This window comes from Heptranchias perlo, chromosome 6 (assembly GCF_035084215.1).
Source record: "Heptranchias perlo isolate sHepPer1 chromosome 6, sHepPer1.hap1, whole genome shotgun sequence".
Taxonomy (NCBI): Eukaryota; Metazoa; Chordata; class Chondrichthyes; order Hexanchiformes; family Hexanchidae; genus Heptranchias; species Heptranchias perlo.
This window is the reverse complement of record NC_090330.1, coordinates 54,632,663-54,653,247: the sequence shown is the minus strand read 5'-3', so window position 1 is coordinate 54,653,247 and position 20,585 is coordinate 54,632,663. Positions and strand designations below refer to the sequence as shown.

Below are 20,585 nucleotides of genomic sequence, written 5' to 3'. Positions count from 1 at the left end.
ACCTCAAGCCTACTCATGGGGCTTCTTTTCCCTTCACTCTCGTGTGTCACTTCTTAATCCTCTGCCACCTCAGCCTTGGCAAAGGCTGCTAATGGGTTGAGATGCCTTTTGAACCTTTCAAAATTTTTGTCCCTCCATTGTGACGCTCCCCCTTTAATTTTACTTGCACACAATTCTTCTTTCCCATCACGAGTGTACTCTTTTCAATTGCATTGATCTGCACCTGATGAAGAGCTATGCCATCTGCTGCAAGGGCATCTGCTGCTAACATGCACCATAATACAGAGGTGGTGCACACAATGATTGTATAGTGATACTATTTTATGATCGTTTGTAATTCAAATTGCAAGTTCTGTCTTGTTAAAGTTCAAGATTTTGTCAGGATATATTTTAATCTTTACAGTTACCCGCTGTACATATATATTTTATGGAACGAAGGTGCACAGTTCCATTTGATATGTAATATGTAACTGATCTGAAATGTTAGATAGGTAAACAACAGCTACACCTATCAATAAACAGGAGTTGAGAGAGTACCTGAAACCCTTTATTGCTTTTTATAATGAAATGCCACTCTATAGTCTATTCTTGCAACTGTTGCTAAATTATGTGACTTAGAAGAGACTATTAGTTACAGTCCATAAGAGTCTTTTGCTATTGCTAAATTGTTTCTCTCCTTCACAGTGCCATAAAGAGAATTAAATTTACAAATTCATGAGGTTAACTGATAGAAAATGACCTGCATGCATTTTTAATAACGAAATCACTCTATTTCATGCTATCATACATTGCACTTACTGTAACAAAATCAGATTTGTTCAGGCATCACAATGTCACACTGAATCCTAACTCAATGCAACTTACCAGGAACATATTTGATTTCTAATATTGTTGAATTATGTTGAAACTGAATTTTAGCGGGTGATTAATAGAAGAAATAAGATGGGATCATTTATTTTTCTTCAATTGGATACATATTCATCCAGTGGCACAATGCTGCCAAATAGGATGCATTTTGCACCTTGATACTGATAGAGGATGGTATTTATTAATAATTGGATGATCTACCTATTCCTCATAAATAATAAAATTCTTGAAACATTAATGTCAAGTGGTCATAGATTTGTTAAGAATACTGTACTCACAATCACACCAGATGATTGGGGAATCAAATGCGTTACAGTTCTGAGCTTCGTCTCCAGATGGATCAACCCACCATATCCAAATTCCTGTTACAATACGCTGATTTATATACCTTAGTTGCTAACAAATTTTGTATCAAAATGTCCTTTTCATGCCTTGTTCATGTGCAACTTTACTTTTCTGAGCTACAATGTACATGATCACTTTCTGATTTACAATGATCCTATTAATATGGGTGACGATGACTCAACCTTCAATTATTGTGTTTCTAACTTTCTTAACTTGACTAAGGTAAATGAGTTCCCCATATCTTTCCTTTTTTGAGGTTGCCGGATTATTCTTTAATTAAGTTTTAATTTGGAGTAACAGGCAGCACCATGCATGGATGTGCTCAAGGTTTAGATGCAAATGTCTGGTGGGATCTGCCTTTACCTGCAAGGGCAGCAGAATGATGATTCAAATAGAATAGAATCCTCTGTCCACATCTTTGTGCTATTTCTCTTTTACTGGGATGTGGAGATGCCGGTGATGGACTGGGGTGGACAAATGTAAGGAATCTTACAACACCAGGTTATAGTCCAACAGTTTTATTTGAAAATCACAAGCTTCCGGAGGCTTTCTCCTTCGTCAGGTGAGTGTGGGATTCCATGAAGGTTACCGCATATATAGTCAGAGAACAATGCCTGGTGATTGCAGATAATCTTTCCAACTGCCCGTTGTCAAGGCAATCAGACAGAGAGACATTACATACAGGACGACTGAATATACAAACGGTCCGAACCCAAATTCAGAGAGAGAGAGAGAGAGAAACATCCGAAAGGAAGAGAAAGAGAGAGAATGACCAGTTGTATTAAAAACAGATAACTCTTTTTTCGCTGGTGGGGTTACATGTAGCTATCCATGTAACATCCAGCTCAACAAACTGATCAAGACCTTCGATCCAGACCTTCAAAGCATCCTACGCGCTCTCATTCCACGTACTCCATGCGTGGGAGACTTCTACTGCCTCCCAAAGATACACAAAGCCAACACACCCGGACGCCCTATCGTATCAGGCGACGGAACCCTGTGTGAGAACCTCTCTGGATACGTCGAGGGCATCCTGAAACCCATCGTACAGGGAACCTGTCTTGGCGAGACCATGCAGACACTGTGACAACGGATGAACGGACACCGCGCAACAATCGCCAGACAGGAGGGTTCCCTCCCAGTCGGGGAACACTTCAGCAGTCAAGGACATTCAGCCGCTGATCTTCGGGTAAGTGTTCTCCAAAGCGGCCTTCGAGACACACGACAACGAAACATCGTCGAGCAGAAATTGATAGCCAAGTTCCGCACCCATGAGGACGGCCTCAAACGGGATCTTGGGTTCATGTCACGCTACATGTAACCCCACCAGGGGAAAAAAGAGTTATCTGTTTTTAAAACAACTGGTCATTCTCTCTCTTTCTCTTCCTTTCGGATGTTTCTCTCTCTCTCTCTCTCTCTCTGTCTTTGGGTTCGGACCGTTTGTATATTCAGTAGTCCTGTATGTAATGTCTCTCTGTCTGATTGCCTTGACAACGGGCAGTTGGAAAAATTATCTGTAATCACCAGGCATTGTTCTCTGACTATATATGCGGTAACCTTCATGGAATCCCACACTCACCTGACGAAGGAGAAAGCCTCCGAAAGCTTGTGATTTTCAAATAAAACTGTTGGACTATAACCTGGTGTTGTAAGATTCCTTACATCTTTTACTGGGGTCAGCATTCTACTTTTTAACCCTTTTTCACCCATGACTCTTTGCACTACGAGATCATTTTTACTATCTGGACAGGAGTGGAAAATAAATATGTTGTGTTATAATATTTTTAGGATGGACAGAATAGGTAAGAAAGGAGGAGGGGTGGCAATATTGGTGAAGTAGGGAATACATGTTGTAGAGAGGGCCATGTGCACAGAGCCAATATGGTTAAAGATCAAAGATATAAAATGGATTTTTGCATTAGTGGGATTGTACTGCAGAACAGTAATTGTGGGAGTGAAATGGAAGAGGAAATGTACAGACAAATCAGGGAGGCGAGTAGGAATAACAAAATCATTGTTCTTGGAGATTTTAATTACCTACTCATCAACTGGAATAGGGAGGGAGTAAACAGAGAAAAAGGAATGCAATTCCTAAAACATGTGCAGGACTCCTTCCTCAAGCTGTATGTTTATATGCCTACAAGGGGAGAGGCATTGTAGATATAGTTATAAGTAACAAAATAGATCAAGTAAATCTTATATAACATAAGATTCTGAGGGGGCTTGATAGGGTAGATGCTGAGAGATTGTTTCCCCTGGCTAGAGAGTCTAGAACTAGGGGGCATAGTCTCAGGATAAGGGGTCGGCCATTTAAGACTGAGATGAGAAGGAATTTCTTCACTCAGAGGGTTGTGAATCTTTGGAATTCTCCACCCCAGAGGTTGTGGATGCTGAGTCGTTGAATATATTCAAGGCTGAGATGGATAGATTTTTGGACTCTAGGGGATCGGGCGGGAAAGTGGAGTTGAGGTCGAAGATCAGCTATGATCTGATTGAATGGCGGAACAGGCTTCACGGGCTGTATAGCCTACTCCTGCTCCTAATTCTCATGTTCTTAATGAATTAAAAGTGAGTGAGCACCTGAGGAGTAGTGACCATAATACGATAAGATTTAGAGTCAAAATCCAAAAAGTAAAAGTTAGCACAAAAACAATGGCATCAGATTGGAATAGGACAGATTTTAGAAAGAATAGGAGTGATCTAGCTGAAGTGAGGTAGAAAGAGAAATTGGCATACAGGACTACAGATCAACAATGAGATATTTTAAAAAAGAGATTGGAAAGTGATAGAATAAATATATGCCACGAAAAAAGGAGATGGCTTCAAGTTTCAGAATGCCATGGATTAATAAAAAGATTAGAAACAACTAAAATTGAAGAACAGGGAATATGAAAGAAAAAGAAAGAACTTGGTTTTTTATAGTGCCTTTCAATCTCAGAATGTCCCAAAACAGTTTATAGCCAATGAAATATAGTCACTGTTGTAATGTAGGAAATGCGGCAGCCAATTTGCACACAGTAAGGTCCCACAAACAGCAATGTGATAATGACCGGAAGATCTGTTTTAAAGATGTTGGTTGAGGGATAACTATTGGTCAAGACACCGGGGAGAACTCCCCTGCTCTTCTTCGAAATAGTGCCATGGGATCTTTTACATCCACCTGAAAGGACAGGCGGGGCCTCGGTAAACATATTACCTGAAAACTGGATATGGGTGTGTTGGTATGAAAAAGTGAAAAAATAAGAGAGAATATGAGGAAATAAGGAAAGAAGTAAAAAGAGGGATAAAGAAAGCTAGAGGCATGTTTGAGAAGAGGATCTCAAAGAATATTAAAAAGAACAAAAAGTATTCTAAAAATATATCAGTAAAAAGAGAATTGTTCAATGTGAGGTAGGCTCTCTGAGGAGAGAGGATCATGACTTAATAGAGAAAATTGATGGGGATACTTAACAATTACTTTGCTTCAGGGTTTGAAAAAGAGAAGGATATTGGAAAGAAGGTAAATCCTGAATTGCTTAAAAGTGAGATGAAAGAAGTTACAATAGATAAAAGAAAAGTATTAGAGAAGTTATCTAAAAATAGGTTGGATAGGTGGTTGAATGGAAGGGGGATAAAAGGACACGAAAGCAGGGTGGACACATGAGATTAGAACTACTGCTCATGTGAAGGATAGACATTGACATGGACTTGTGCTGAATGGCCTGTTTACCTGTTGTAATATCTATGTTATTCTAAGTAATTCTTACTAAAATCAAATGATAATAAATTTATATCCAAGGTACAGACATGTTTATTCCTCTCTTCTAGTATTTTCCAAGAATTTAGTTCAGTTTCATACTCGATTATGAATTCTGAGTAAAATTAGTAATACATATTAATAAGCACAATATTCACGCAAAAAATAAATAAACATTACATAAGAAAGGACTAGATGTGTGGTACAAGGCTGGAAAACACTTGAGGAGTTGGGATGATGCATGAATCATGAGTAAAGCTTGAATGATTTATACAATCATCCAAGCTTCAAGAGAGGTATATGTTTGGATACCTCAGAGAGAGAGAGATAAAGGTAAAGAGAGAAGATCTTCTGTGGTAGTGCTCATGGCTGTTTTATAAGTTCCATGTTTTTATTATGTAATTCAAGAGGTGAAACTGTTTACCTTCAAGGCCACAATGTCTAATTGCTGTTAGGTAAACTTTGGGTGAGGTCAGAGTTCAAACACTGTTCAGCCTGAAAGGTCAGAACACTGATTTTCATTGCCTTTGGGAAGGCCACTCAGACGTCAATCTCCTTCAAAAAAAAACTTTGAAGAAACAAAGGAACTCTCCTGCAACATAAAGCACTTGAGCCACAATGTCTGAAGTCCACAACCAACGGATCAGATCAAAGCTCTGCAGTCCTGCCACATCCAGTCATGAATGGTGGTGGACAATTAAACAACTAATGGGAGGAGGAGACTCTGCAAACATCCCCATCCTCAATAATGGCGGAGTCCAGCACGTGAGTGCAAAAGACAATGCTGAAGCATTTGCAACCATCTTCAGCCAGAAGTGCCGAGTGGATGATCCATCTCGGCCTCCTCCCGATATCCCCACCATCACACAAGCCAGTCTGCAGCCAGTTCGATTCACTCATCGTGATATCAAGAAACGGCTGAGTGCACTGGATACGGCAAAGGCTATGGGCCCCGACAACATGCCGGCTGTAGTGCTGAAGACTTGTGCTCCAGATCTAGCCACGTCTCTAGCCAAACTGTTCCAGTACAGCTACAACACTGGCATCTACCCGACGATATGGAAAATTACCCAGGTATGTCCTGTTCACAAAAAGCAGGACAAATCCAATCCAGCCAATTACCGCCCCATCAGCCTACTCTCAATCATCAGCAAAGTGATGGAAGGTGTCGTCGACAGTGCTATCAAGCGGCACTTACTCACCAATAATCTGCTCACCGATGCTCAGTTTGGGTTCCGCCAAGACCACTCGGCTCCAGACCTCATTACAGCCTTGGTCCAAACATGGACAAAAGAGCTGAATTCCAAAGGTGAGGTGAGAGTGACTGCCCTTGACATCAAGGCAGCATTTGATCGAGTGTGGCACCAAGGAGCCCGAGTAAAATTGAAGTCAATGGGAATCAGGGGAAAAACTCTCCAGTGGCTGGAGTCATACCTAGCACAAAGGAAGATGGTAGTGGTTGTTGGAGGCCAATCATCTCAGCCCCAGGACATTGCTGCAGGAGTTCCTCAGGGCAGTGTCCTAGGCCCAACCATCTTCAGCTACTTCATCAATGACCTTCCCTCCATCATAAGGTCAGAAATGGGGATGTTCGCTGATGACTGCACAGTGTTCAGTTCCATTCGCAACCCGTCAGATAATGAAGCATTGCGTGCCCGCATGCAGCAAGACCTGGACAACATCCAGGCTTGGGCTGATAAGTAGCAAGTAACATTCGCGCCAGACAAGTGCCAGGCAATGACCATCTCCAACTAGAGAGAGTCTAACCACCTCCCCTTGACATTCAATGGCATTACCATTGCCAAATCCCTCACAATCAACATTCTGGGGGTCACCATTGACCAGAAACTTAACTGGACCAACCACATAAATACTGTGGCTACGAGAGCAGGTCAGAGGCTGGGTATTCTGCAGCGAGTGACTCACCTCCTAACTCCCCAAAGCCTTTCCACCATCTACAAGGCACAAGTCAGGAGTGTGATGGAATACTCTCCACTTGCCTGAATGAGTGCAGCTCCAACAACACTCAAGAAGCTCGACACCATTCAGGACAAAGCAGCCCGCTTGATTGGCACCCCAACCACCACCCTACACATTCACTCCCTTCACCACCGGCGCACTGTGGCTGCCGTGTGTACCATCCACAGGATGCACTGCAGCAACTCGCCAAGGCTTCTTCGACAGCACCTCCCAAACCCGCGACCTCTACCACCCAGAAGGACAAGGGCAGCAGGTACATGGGAACAACACCACCTGCACATTCCCCTCCAAGTCACACACCATCCCGACTTGGAAATATATCGCCGTTCCTTCATCATCGCTGGGTCAAAATCCTGGAACTCCCTTCCAAACAGCACTGTGGGAGAACCTTCACCACATGGACTGCAGCGGTTCAAGAAGGCGACTCACCATCACCTTTTCAAGGGCAATTAGGAATGGGCAATAAATGCCGGCCTCGCCAGCGACGCCCACATCCCATGAACGAATAAAAAAAAGTCCCTTAATTGACCTTTGGATGAATTCAGCCAGATTGCCATTCCAATTTTACACTACTTCCTCAGGGCAACCGCCTCTGTTGTGTGGACCACCCCCTCCCATTATTGAAATGACCATTCTCAGGATTTGGGAATGGGATCAAAGACCTGAAGCGTCAATAGCCGAGAGTGCACTCAGCTGTACTTCTGGTGGTGCAACCAAAATCCTGGAATTTCAGGAAAACAGTACAAGCTCTGTCGTGAGAGATTTTTGTGAGCAGTATTATAAAAACTTTTAAGTATGCATGAAATTCTCATCTGTCTCTTCAGGTATCACAAACTGCAATTTTTTGTGTCACACTTAAACAAAAGTATAAAGCACCAAAGGCAATCATTAAACACTCCAGCAACACAAAAAACACTGAGCCACAATGTCTGACCTATGTATGAACTCACTCATTGGGCCCGATGTTAGCAGGGCTGCGGGTTCTTGGCGGGGGGCTATCAGGCGCGTGGGTAACGCGCCCGGTGAAATTAGTCAGCTTCCCGTGCGATTGTAGCATCCAATCCACTAATTGGATCCACTTACCCGCTCCTCCGGATTCCCACTGTTGATCTGCGCGTCGGGCGGGCTGCGCATGCGCAGTAAGATCTGTCAGACGAAGGAGCTCTATTTAAAGGGGCAGTCCTCCACTGACAGATGCTGCAACAAATAGCAAAAATGACAGCATGGAGCAGCCCAGGGGGAAGGCTGCTCCCAGTTTAATGATGCCTCACTCCAGGTATCAATACATGGGGTGAGGAGGAGGGGGAGGACAGAGATCTTCCTCCAGGCGTGCGGGAGGAAGCGGCCTGCCTCTGCCACCAGGAAGGCCTGGCTCGAGGTCGCAGAGGAGGTCACCAGCGCAACCAACATATCGCCCACCTGCATACAGTGCAGGAGGCGCTCCAATGACCTCAGTAGGTCAGCCAAAGTGAGTACACTTACTCATTCCCCTACACTCCGTCTGCCACATCACCGCCCCCACCACATCTCCTTCTGCACTGCCAACACTACTCTGTCACATCACTCCTCACACCCACTCAAACCTCATCCTCATCTTACCTGCACCTACTCACCTCGCCAGTACTCATCCCGCCACTACCACTCAACCCAATCCTCATACAATCTCATGGCTCTATCTCATACTCACCCTCTCGTGCATCTCTTTCACGGTCAGCCTCACTCAACCTGCCACTACCTGTGTTGCAGCCACAGGGCATGCATCACATATGTGCAGTAGGCAGCGTAAGGCAAACGTGTCGTGAGCATGAAGGGGATGCACAAGGTTGTTTGAGGGTTTGTCATGGGTGTTTACTTATATTGAATTTCTGAACAACTCACATTACATATTATATTGGCACCACTACTGCCATGTCTTCGCGAATCCTGTCTGGTTTGTGCAATAATGCCCGCTCCTGAGGATCACTATGAGGACCCACAACTGATGCCACCCATTGTGTCACTGCAGAGTGGGTGTAGGTGTATTTGCAGGGCTCTTTTGCGCAGACGACTGAGAGACATCGGCGATGTCCCCGGTTGCACCCTGGAAAGATGCGGAGGAGAAGTTGTTGAGGGCAGTGGTGACTTTGACAGCGACAGGTAAGAAGATGGTGCTCGGGCCAGCCAGGAGCAGCTCGGCATGAAAGAGGCTGCAGATGTCCACGACTACATGTCGAGTGACTCTGAGCCTCCGTGTGCACTGCTGCTCAGAGAGGTCCAGGAGGCTGAGCCTCAGTCTGTGGACCCTGTGGCGAGGGTAGTGCCCTCTGCGATGCATCTCTCTCTGCGGTAGCCCTCTCTCCTGCTGTACAGGTGGATGTGTCACAGCACTCTGTTGTGGAGCTCCACGTGTCAGAGGTGGACAGCGTGGATGGCGAGGCTGGTGAGGCTGGTGATGCTGTTTGCCCACCGAGGAGGTCATGACTGCAGCTACGGCGGCCCCCATCCGCAACATGTACATCTGAGGGGGTCCGCAAGGTAGGTACATGTCTCTGGACCCCGGGGTAAGTGTGCAGGTTGGTGACTTTGACTGTCAGGAGGAGGGTGGTGGAGGCCAAACTTTGTCCCAAGTGACAGAGTGGCCTCCTGTAATGAGTGAGGGTCTCCCCCCACCACCTGTCAAATGGACCTTTGTAGCTGCCACAGGCCGACAGCTGCAACACGTCCATTTGACCTGGGAGTGTTTCCCCCAGTGTGGGAAACAGTCCCAGTTTGCTTTAAAATCCCACCCCTCCTCACATAATCCCTTAATCAGGTCAGTTAATGACCTGAAATACCTAAATAAATACTTTCAAGTGGCATCCCACTGGCTTTAATTGCCTGCGGGATTCCCACCAGCGGGGGCTGCGCGCGCACGCCGGTGCATCAGCGGGGAACCCAGAAGTGCGCGGGTTCGGGGCGGGCTCCGGTCCCGCGCCGGGATTCTCCGATTTTCGGAGCCCCCCCCGGCCAGGAACGCACCCGATAGCGGGTGCTAAAATGACGCCCATTCACTCTTTGATTAGACTTTGTAGCCTTAAAGGGACATACACCTACACTTAAACAGCAGAATAATACTTTGCTTAACATGATATGGGCCAATTTTAACTACCAGCAGAGAACAGGCAAACAACCGATGATATGTACCTACACTCCTGCTTCCCATGGCTCCACCAAAAAAAAATAGACATTTCCTGAGTCATTTTGTGAATGGCTTTCAGAGGTCCCTTTTTGTACTGCTGGTTAGGCCACTCACCACCTGGTACAAATGGGTGGAGCATGAACGGCACATGCTCTGTCCATTTGTATCTCAAAACTGCAATTCGGGTCCTCTGTATGCCAAAGGCTCTATTCGCATATTACAAGTATCCTCCCACCTAAAACAGACAGGCAGTACTCAAGGTGGTGGTGGCCGAAGTGGTAAGACAGTCATCTTGAATTTACAGAAAAACTCACTGGGAACGAAAAATGAAAGAGCCACAATGTCTGCTATCGCTTAATTGGCCATTCCACAAAGAAAGCCAATGTTCTGATCACCACCCTGGGTAGCAATTAACTTTTGGATGAACCCATCCAGTGTTTAGTTAAAAACAGTCAGACTTTTTAAGTTTTAAAGGGACACAGCTTCAGTTTAGCAGCAGAATAATACACTGTATGTTACATGGTGTAATACTCCTGTCCTAATATATTCTCATGGTTAAGCATTCCCATTTGAGTTTTGCCATTTTAATCTCCATCTTCTGTTACCACTGCCAGTTATTGCTATATTATAGCCATGAAGCTTCTTGACACATAGTAGAAGTAGCCTGTTTTGTATTATAAGACAAGCTCCTGTGGAGTTGTTCAAGATACATTGGATGATATGCTGTTTTATAACAACTGGAGCATTATGCCTTGTAATGCACAATGCATTATTCTGTCACTGTTGTGGAGATGTGTTTAACCAGCCCTGTCTCTTTATGGCCACAAAGACTAATTTCTGTTGGTGAAGGGCGTTTGAAGATTGGCAGTTTCTTGTAAATCCCCAGCTCCATGGCAGAAGACACAAACATGAAATGACTCCTTTCTTTCTTTTGATAAATACTTTTGACACGTTGTAATGTAACAACTGAAGTGTGATGGGCACTGATGTGTCATCTTCTAAAGATGTGTAAAGTTTAAATTTCACTGACTGCAGGAAAGCGAAGGAGAATAGACTGAAGCTGCCTGCTGAACAGCTTTGTGCTAATATTCCTCCAGCTGTTCCAGTCATATCAGTTCTTCTAAATAAACAATTTTCCACTAGGTATGAATTTTGAATGAGTATAGGATAATGGTGTGCTTGGGATAGTCACTCTGTTATACCCTAAAGCCCTTTACTTTCATGAGATGTAAAGGAGAAGGTAAGTCTAGAGATAAGTACTGTGAACAGTAAGTGTGTACCTTTAGATACATCCATTGCAATGTTGTTTTTTTGGAAACTTCTATCAAACAGTAAATGGCCATTGGGATTTTTTGTGATTCACTAATAGCAACCAAAGGAACCTGGTGGAACAATCATGAGAAATGTTTTTTGCAAAAGCTCGGTGAAGATGGAAAAGTAAATTAAAAGTGGCTACGGAATGGATGGAAACCAAATCAAGCACAATTTTGGTAGGAAGTGAAGTGCTTCCTGGGGAATGCACTTGGCAGATTTACTGAGCACATGGAAAATTACAGGGCTCCATGAAAGAATCATAGATTGTTTAATGATTTTTCCAAAAAGTAAAAATGGTTTGTGATACAACAAGGGGTAAATATGTAACATCAACAATGACTTGCAGTTATATAATGACTTTAATTAAAAAATCATCAAAGATAAGCATACTGAGAGCTTGGCTGAAGAAATGGGTTTTGAGGGGGGTTATAAACGAGGAGATAGAGGTGGAGAAGCAGAGATTTAGGGATGGAGTTGCAGAGAATGGGACCCAGGTGGCTGAAGGTTTGGCCACCATTGGTGGGGTGAAGGGAGGGGTACAAGTGCTTCAAAGGTCAGAGTCAGAAGAGCAAAATGTTCAGTGAGAGAATGTTGAGCTGGAGGATGTAGCAGTGAAAGGGTGGGATGAAGTTATGGAAAGATGTAAAGATGAAGATAAGGATTTTAAATTTATGGCATTGGGGAGGAGAAGCCAATGTAAGTCAACAAGGAGGGGAATAATGGGCCAACTGGACTTAATAAGGGACAGGATTCATGCAGCAGTATTAGAAATGTTGTAGTTTATGAAAGGTGGAGGATGGGAAGTCAGCAAGGAAAAGGTTAAGAGCAGTTGAGTCTGGAGGTGACAAAGACATGTATGAAATTTCAACAGTGGAGGCAGGGAATGTTGTGAAGATGGAAGTAAGCAGTCTTTGTGATGGAGAGGGTGTGAGGTCTGAAACTCAGCTCAGGATAGAATGGGATGCCAATGTTGAGAACAGTCTGGTTCAGCCTGAGACAGTGGTTAAGGAGGGGTTGGAATTAGTGGCAAAGGAATAGGGTTTAACATTCAATGTACTCACCACTAGAGTCATCGGGCTCGATTTTAGGGTCGGGTTACCTGCGGGTTTCCAGCGGGGGGGCCCCGAAAATCCCGATCTCCGATCACGTGACCGGATTCGGACGAAATCCCGGCCACTTCCGGGTACCGCGCTGACGTGCGGGGCTGCGCGCGCAAGCCCCGCTGGTGGGAATCCCGCAGGCAATTAAAGCCAGCGGGGTTCCACTTGAGAGTACTTACCTTGCTCGTTGTGGTCAGTTAATGAGCTGAAGCAGCTGTCAAAAGAGGAAGTGTGGGATTTTAGGTTCAAAGCAGTCAGTTTCCCACAATGGGGGAAACAGGACCCTTCAAACCAGGCGTGTTGCAGCCAGCAGCCTGTGGCAGGTGCCAAGGTGCGCTCCACGGGGGAGCGCCCTCACCCACGCAGGAGGCCACCGCGTCACATAGGGCAACCCCTGCCCCCCACCACCCCCCGGCCAAGCCAGAGGACAGACGACACGAAACCGCAGCCCCAGTCCGAGGACCCACACACCTACCCTGCACAACCCCTCAGATCAACACCTGCCAGTTGGGTGGTGTGTGGACACCCTCGGAGGACGAAGAGCATGACCACCACCAGCAGCCTCGCAGTCCACGCCGTCCGCCGCAGAGACGTGGATCCCCCCAACACGGTGTTGTTGCACGCCCACCTGCACAGCAGGAGGGAGGGCTACCGCAGAGAGAGACGCGTCGCAGAGGGCACTACCCTCGCCACAGGGTCCACAGACCGAGGCGCAGCTCCCCGGACCTCTCCGAGCAGCAGTGCACAGGGAGGCGCAGATTCGCTCGACATGTAGTTGTGGAGATCTGCAGCCTCTTTCATGCCGAGCTGCTCCTGGCTGGCCCCAGCACCAACTGCTTACCTGTCGCTGGCAAAGTCACCACTGTCCTCCACACCTTCTCCTCCGCATCCTTCCAGGGTGCAGCCGGCAACACCGCCGATGTCTCTCAGTTGTCTGCGCGGACGAGCCCTGCAAATACACCTGCACCTACTCTGCAGTAACACGATGGGTGGCATCAGTGGTGGATCCTCATAGTGATACCCAGGAGCGGGCATTATTGGACACAATGGACAGGATTCGCGGAGACATGGCAGTGGTGGTGTCAATATAATGTGTGCTGTTTGTGGCTCTGAAATTCAATATGGGTAACACCCATGACAAACCCTCAGACACCCTTGTGCACCCCCTTCATGCTGACGAGATGTTTGCCTTACCCTGCCTACTGCACATATGTGATGCATGCCCTGTGGCTGCAGCACAGGTGGTGGCAGGTTGAGTGAGGCTGGCCGTGAGGGAGATGCACGAGAGGGTGAGTATGGGATGGAGCCATGAGATTGTATGAGGATTGGGTCGCGTGTTAGTGGTAGGATGAGTACTGGCGAGGTGAGTAGGTGGAGGTAAGATGAGGATGGGGTGTGAGTGGGCATGAAGGGTGATGTGACAGAATAGTGTTGGCGGTGCCGAAGGAGATATGGGGTGGGGGCAGTGTTGTGGCAGACGGAGTGCAGGGGAAAGACTTCGTGTTCTCACTGTGGCTGACCTACTGCGGTCATTGCAGCGCCTCCTGCACTGTATGCAGGTGGGCGATATGTTGGTGGCGCAGGTGACCCCCTCTGCCACCTCGAGCCAGGCCTTCTTGGTGGCAGAGGCAGGCCGCTTCCTCCCGCCCGCCGGGGGGAAGATCTGTGTCCTCCCCCTCCTCCTCACCCCATCTGATGATACCTGGGGTGAGGCATCATTAAACTGGGAGCAGCCTTCCCGCTGGGCTGCTCCATGCTGCAATTTGTCCCATTGGTTGCAGCATCTGTCAGTGGAGGACTGCCCCTTTAACTAGAGAGCCTCCAGCTGACAGATCGTACTGCGCATGCGCAGCCCGCCCGACGCGCAGGCCAGCGCCGTGGACCCCGGAGGAGCAGGTAATTGGATCCTATTAGTGGATTGCCTGCTACGATCGCGCGGGCAACCCACTAATTTCGCCGTTCGCGTTTTCGACGCTCCCGGAGGACCACCCGCTGGGAACCCGCAGGCCTGCTAAATTCGAGCCCATCATCTCCTTCAAATGTCATGGCTTTAAAAAATACTGACATTCATTCAGTTTTAATTTAACTATATCTAGCACCGAAAACGACACTATCAAAGACTTGCATTCACTTTCGCTAGGGTTTGATTATCATTTTTGCAGATGTATGAAATTCAGATCACCGTGAAAATATTGGGTTATCCCAGTAATAAGTTTCTATCGCCTGGAATTTTCATGGCGGGGGGTTCTCTTGAACCACTGCCATAACTTTGGCGGAAGATCAGCAGAACCCTTGGAGGAATGGCGTAAACAGCTAAAGATGGCCATTCACGCTGTTTCTTCCAGGGTTTCACTGACCTACTGCTGAGGTTAAGGCAGTAGATCAGGGGAACCCTGTGGAAATTCGGGGCCTGTATGTTTTACGAGTCACAGGTTAGGTATTAGACCTACTTTTCAGTATTTCTGTACTTGTGATTCATTTCTAGACTTGTCTAAAAATTCTCGATTCTGCATTCCAATAGCCAATATCTCTTATGGAAGGATGAACTTAATAGGCCAAATGGCTTCTGTCAAGTGTACTTATACTTGTGATCTTTGTTGTAGGTATCATATACCAGAACCTGTCTAGTATCATGAATGTAACTGGTGAATTAGATATGATCATTTGTGTTGCAAATATCAATGTAGGTTAGGATATTTTATTCATACCAAAAAACAGGCTTGTATCAGTGAAATGTAAATGCACATAAATTCACACAATAAAAAAAGATGGGCCGGAACTTTCTCCGACCGGCGTGGCAAGGCTGTCCGTACATCCTGTGGACAAACACTACGAAAAAGCTTACTTCGTGGTCTCCGATGTCCACTTGCTCCCTTTTCATTGTTTTTAAAGTTCAGCGCTGTGAATTCAGCACAGGTTCATTCGGAATCGATACAGACTGTTGGACTGGAAGAGAAGTCAAGCCCACAAGCAGGCAACTAGAAATCATTCCTTCACAGTTAACTTCTGTATGTTAGTTTAAATAAAAATTTAACATATCTTATAAAAAGCCAAGCAAATGATTTAATGTAATGAAACGTACAAAAGTTAAAAGTAAAAAAAAGTTTTAAATTTAAATTTTTTTTGATCAAAAAATATTAAGTAAGATTAATGTGACATTCCACATTTTAAAATTTTTTTGTTGTTTCACTCTCATTAACAATCATTGCACTTTTAAAAAGTAGTGTAGGGCTGGTATTTTCCAGTGTACCTTTTGGTGGTGTAAGTATCTTCGTCCCAGCTGGGCAGATGGGTAAGTTTACGAATGTTGAATGATTTTATTGATTGTAGTGTGGCGTGGCCCTTTAATTTGGACCTGTCAAACCGCCGGCAAACCAATGGGAGCAAGTTCGCGATTCCCTGGTTTTAGTGCGCCTTCGTGAACTTGCTCCCTGTCTTCGCCGGCAGTTTGAGAGCACGCCATTGATGAACGGCGTCCTCGGGTGAGTAATCTATGCCCTGATATTTATTTTAGCAAGTATATTGCAACTTGAATAGTTATTTCAAATACCTAGAGAAAATGTACCTATCTTGAATTCATGCAGCTTTAAAAATGAACTTTTGACACAAACAGAAGTAAATAATTGGTTATGCTTTACTGGTGACAGGATCAATAAGTGAAGTCAGTTAAACTATCTGAGTAAGATAGCAGCAGCTTTTTTTATATAACTGAGATTAATTGTCGATGCACAGTGACATCCAATGCTTGTCTTGTAGGTAATTATGGAGAAAGTGGCATGGAAGCTTTTAAAGAGATGGCAGCTAAAGAGGGAATCTGCATTGCTCACTCCTACAAAATCTACAGCAATGCTGAGGAGCAGAGCTTTGATAAGCTTTTGAGGAAGATGCGCAGTCAACTACCAAAGGCCCGAGTTGTGGCTTGCTTTTGTGAGGGCCTGACTATAAGAGGGCTGCTGATGTCTATGAGGCGACTTGGATCTGTGGGAGAGTTCCAGCTGATTGGCAGGTAAGTGAAAATCTCAGGCTTTACTGAATTGATATTTACACACTGGTGTGGTTCAAGTCAGGATCTCTGGGGCTTTAGAAATGAGTTAAAATAATGATGACAACAGCAGACAAAACAGCTCACCTCAAATAGTTCCAAAACTAGGAATGAGGGAGCCAGCTTTAATTTAAATATGTGGTTTGGTCCAGAGTGGATCAATAAATTCAGATGCTTCACTCAAAGGAAGAGTACTACTATTTATCTGCTTTGAGATACATAACACAATGGTTGTTGTCTACCAGCTGCCAACATGCCTGTCTGTATTATGCAACACCGTTATTAGTATTCTAACACTATTGGATATAAATAGATATAGTTAATGGATAGGAAAGGAAATGGTATTATTCTGGCTGTGCACAATAGACCACCAAACAATGGTGATAAGAAAGAGGGGGAGATTTGTAGAAAGTTAAGATAGATATATAAGAACAATAGAATGATAATTTGGGGTTATTTTTAAAAATCCCAAAATAGACTGGGATAAAGGTAATCGCCTGGAACTTATACAGCGTTCTCCTGATCTACTGTTGTAACTTAAGTGGAAGATCGGTGGAACACCCAGAGAAACGGCGTAAATGGCTAGAAATGGCCACTTACACCGTTTCTCCAGGACTTCTGCCGTTCATCTACCAAAGTTATGATGGGAGATCAGGAGAACCAGATGGAAATTCTTCTCCAGTGAATGTGACAAAAGTGGGAGAATATTTTTTAAATGCATCGAAGACTGTTTCCTAGATCAGTATGTTTTTAGTCTAACAAGGAAATGTTTTTATGGATGACAAAAGAGATAGTGAGTAAGATGAAACGGAAAAAAGGGGCGTATGACAGATGTCAGGTTGATAACACAAGAGAGAACCAGGCAGAATATAGAAAATTCAGTGGGGAAGTGAAAAAGGAAATAAGAGAGGCAAAGAGAGAATATGAGAATAGACTGGCGGCCAATATAAAAGGGAATCCAAAAGTCTTCTACAGGCATGTAAACAGTAAATGATAGTAAGAGGAGGGGTGGAGTCGATTAGGGACCATAAAGGAGATCTACTCATGGTAAAGACAGATGCAAAGTATTCATTTAGTACCTCAGCCATCCCCTCTGCCTCCAAGGAAGAAGATGCTGCCAGAGTCTCAGTAAAGGAAGATATAGTTGAGATACTGGATGGCTAAAAATTAATAAAGAAGAGGTACTTGAAAGGCTAGCTATACTTAAAGTAGATAAGTCACCCGGTCCGGATGGGATGCATCCTAGGTTGCTGAGGGAAGTAAGGGTGGAAATTGCAGAGGTACTGGCCATAATCTTCCAAACATCCGTAGATACGGGGTGGTGCCAGAGGACTGGAGAATTGCAAATGTTACACCCTTGTTCAAAAAAGGATGTAAGGATAAACCCAGCAACTGTAGGCCAGTCAGTTTAACCTCAGTGGTGGGGAAACTTATAGAAATGATAATCCGCGACAGAATTAACAATGAGGTAACAGAGAGGGTAGATGAGGGCATTGCAGATGATGTGGTGAATGTGGACTTCCAAAAGGCGTTTGATAAAGTGCCGCATGGTAGGCTTATCATCAAGATTGCGGCCCATGGAGTAAAGGGGGCAGTACCAACATGGATACAGAATTGGCTAAGGGACAGGAAACAGAGAGTAGTGGTGAACGGTTGTTTTTCGGACAGAAGGGAAGTGTACAGTGGTGTTCCCCAGGGGTCAGTGCTGGGACCATTGCTTTTCTTGATCTTTTTAATGACTTGGACTTGGATGTACAGGGTATAATTTCAAAATTTGCAGATGACACAAAACCTGGAAGGATAGTAAACAGTGAGGAGGTTATAGACAGGCTGGTGGCATGGGCGGACATGTGGCAGATGAAATTTAACATAGAAAAATGCGAAGTGATGCATTTCGGTAGGAAGAACGAGGAGAGGCAATATAAACTAGAGGGCCCAACTTTAAAAGGGATACAGGAACAGAGAGACCTGGGGTTTATGTGCACAAATCATTGAAGGTGGCAGGGCAGGTTGAGAAAGTGGCTAAAAAAGTGTACTCGATCCTGGGCTTTATAAATAGAGGCATAGAGTACAAAAGTATGGAAGTCATGATGAACCTTTATAAAACACTGGTTCGGCCACAACTGGAGTATTGTGTCCAGCACTTTAGGAAAGATGTAAAGGCCTTATAGAGGGTGCGGAAGAGATTTACTGGAATGATTCCAGGAATAACGGACTTTAGTTACGTGGATAGACTGGAGAAGCTGGGATTATTCTCCTTGGAACAGAAATGGTTGCGAGGAGATTTGATAGAGGTATTCAAAATCATGAAGGGTCTAGACAGAGAAGATAGAGAGAAACTGTTCCCATTGGCGGAAGGGTCAAGGACCAGAGGACATAGGATTAAGGTGATTGGAAAAAGAAACAAAGGTGACATGAATGGTGGAGGCAGATTCAATCATGGCCTTCAAAAGGGAACTGGATAAGTACTTGAAAGGAAAAAAATTGCAGGGCTACGGGGAAAGGGCGGGGGAGTGGGACTAGCTAGATTGCTGATGCATAGAGCCGGCACGGATTCGATGGGCTGAATGGCCTCCTTCTGTGCTGTAACCTTCCTATGTGTCTATGAATATCTGCTATGAATGTAGGAGAACAGTTTGGAAATAGTGACCACATCATAGTTAGGCTCGATGTGAAAATATAAATGGATAATGAAGAATTAAAGATAAAGGTGTTGATTTGGAAAGAAGGCAAATATTATAAGTGCTTTGGCCCAATTTAACTGGACAGAAAAATTAGAAAACAGGACAATGGATCAGCAGTGGGGAAACTTCAATTATGAGATGGATAGAATACAGAAGAGATACATTCCCATAAAGTGAAAGGGGATGCATCACAGAATAGGGTTTCATGGATAAATAGAGAGATTAAAATTAAACTGAAACTTAAAAAGGAGGTGTATTATAAAACTAGGGCTAACATACTTAAGAGGAGATAAGAAAGTGTAATGGGGAGATGAAAAGGGAGATCAGAAGGGCTAAAAGAGAATATGTAGAAAAAGGCTAGTAGATACTATAATATAAAAGAAGAGCTTTTATAAGGATATTTTTTATAAAAATAAAGGAATAATTAAAGAGAAGATAGGACATCTCAGGGTTGAAGGGGGAATCTAGTTATGGAGGTTGAAGGCATGGTAGAGATATGAAATAAATATTTTACATCAGTTTTTACAAAGTGAGAATGTAGTTGTGACTGTAGATACGGAAGTGATTCTCAAAAGCATGGTAGAACTGAAGGTGGATAAGTTCTGATGGCATGCACCCAAAGGCTGAAGGTTGAAGGAAGTCAGAGGCTGTGACATGCAATTTTTCACTCCACCTTAGATATGCAAATTGTGGCAGGGGACTAGACAGCAGTCAATGTACTACCTCTATTCAAGAAGACAGAGAAGGATGAACTGGGTAATTATAGACCAGCTGGTCTAATGTCAGTTGTGGGGAGACTCTTAGAATCCATAATTCAAATCAAATTGGTTCGCATTTAGCGATATATGAGATAATCAAAGACAGCCATCATAGATTTGTTAAAGGCAAGATATGTTTGACAAAAATAACAGAGCTTTAGAAGATCCAATTGGATAGATATACGGAATATAATAGATGTAGTATCTTTGGATTTTCAGAAGACATTTGATAATATGTCTCACAGGAAGCTTGTTACAAAAATTCAGGCATAGAGTATAAGAAGAAATGTAACAGCATGGATAGGAAGATGGTTGGCTGACAGGAAATAGAGGGTTAGGGTAAATGGCTATTGCTGGGATTGAAGAAGGATTGGAAGTTAAGTATCACAGGCGTTAATGCTGGGTCCACTTTTGTTCTCTCTATTTGGTTTATGATTTGGGTTTGGGCATAGGGAGTATGATGTCAAAATTTGCCAATGACACAAAAGTAAGAGATTTGGCAAACAGTGAGGAGGGATATAAAATTCTTCAGGAGATCTTTTTAGTGGAGCCCACATATGACCCATTGCAACACACATAGCTCGTTGCTTCCTGTGGGCGTA

At 44.4% G+C, this 20,585-nt stretch overlaps 1 protein-coding gene across 1 annotated transcript in view; it reads left to right on the top strand.

The window, feature by feature from the left end:
• Nucleotides 1-20,585, top strand: part of grm5b (glutamate receptor, metabotropic 5b) — a 432,178-nt gene that overhangs the window by 126,253 nt on the left and 285,340 nt on the right. Inside the window, exon 2 of the mRNA XM_067986328.1 lies at nt 16,256-16,505. Within this exon, the coding sequence (XP_067842429.1) occupies nt 16,256-16,505 (250 nt within the window). The remainder of the gene's footprint in view (nt 1-16,255; nt 16,506-20,585) is intronic.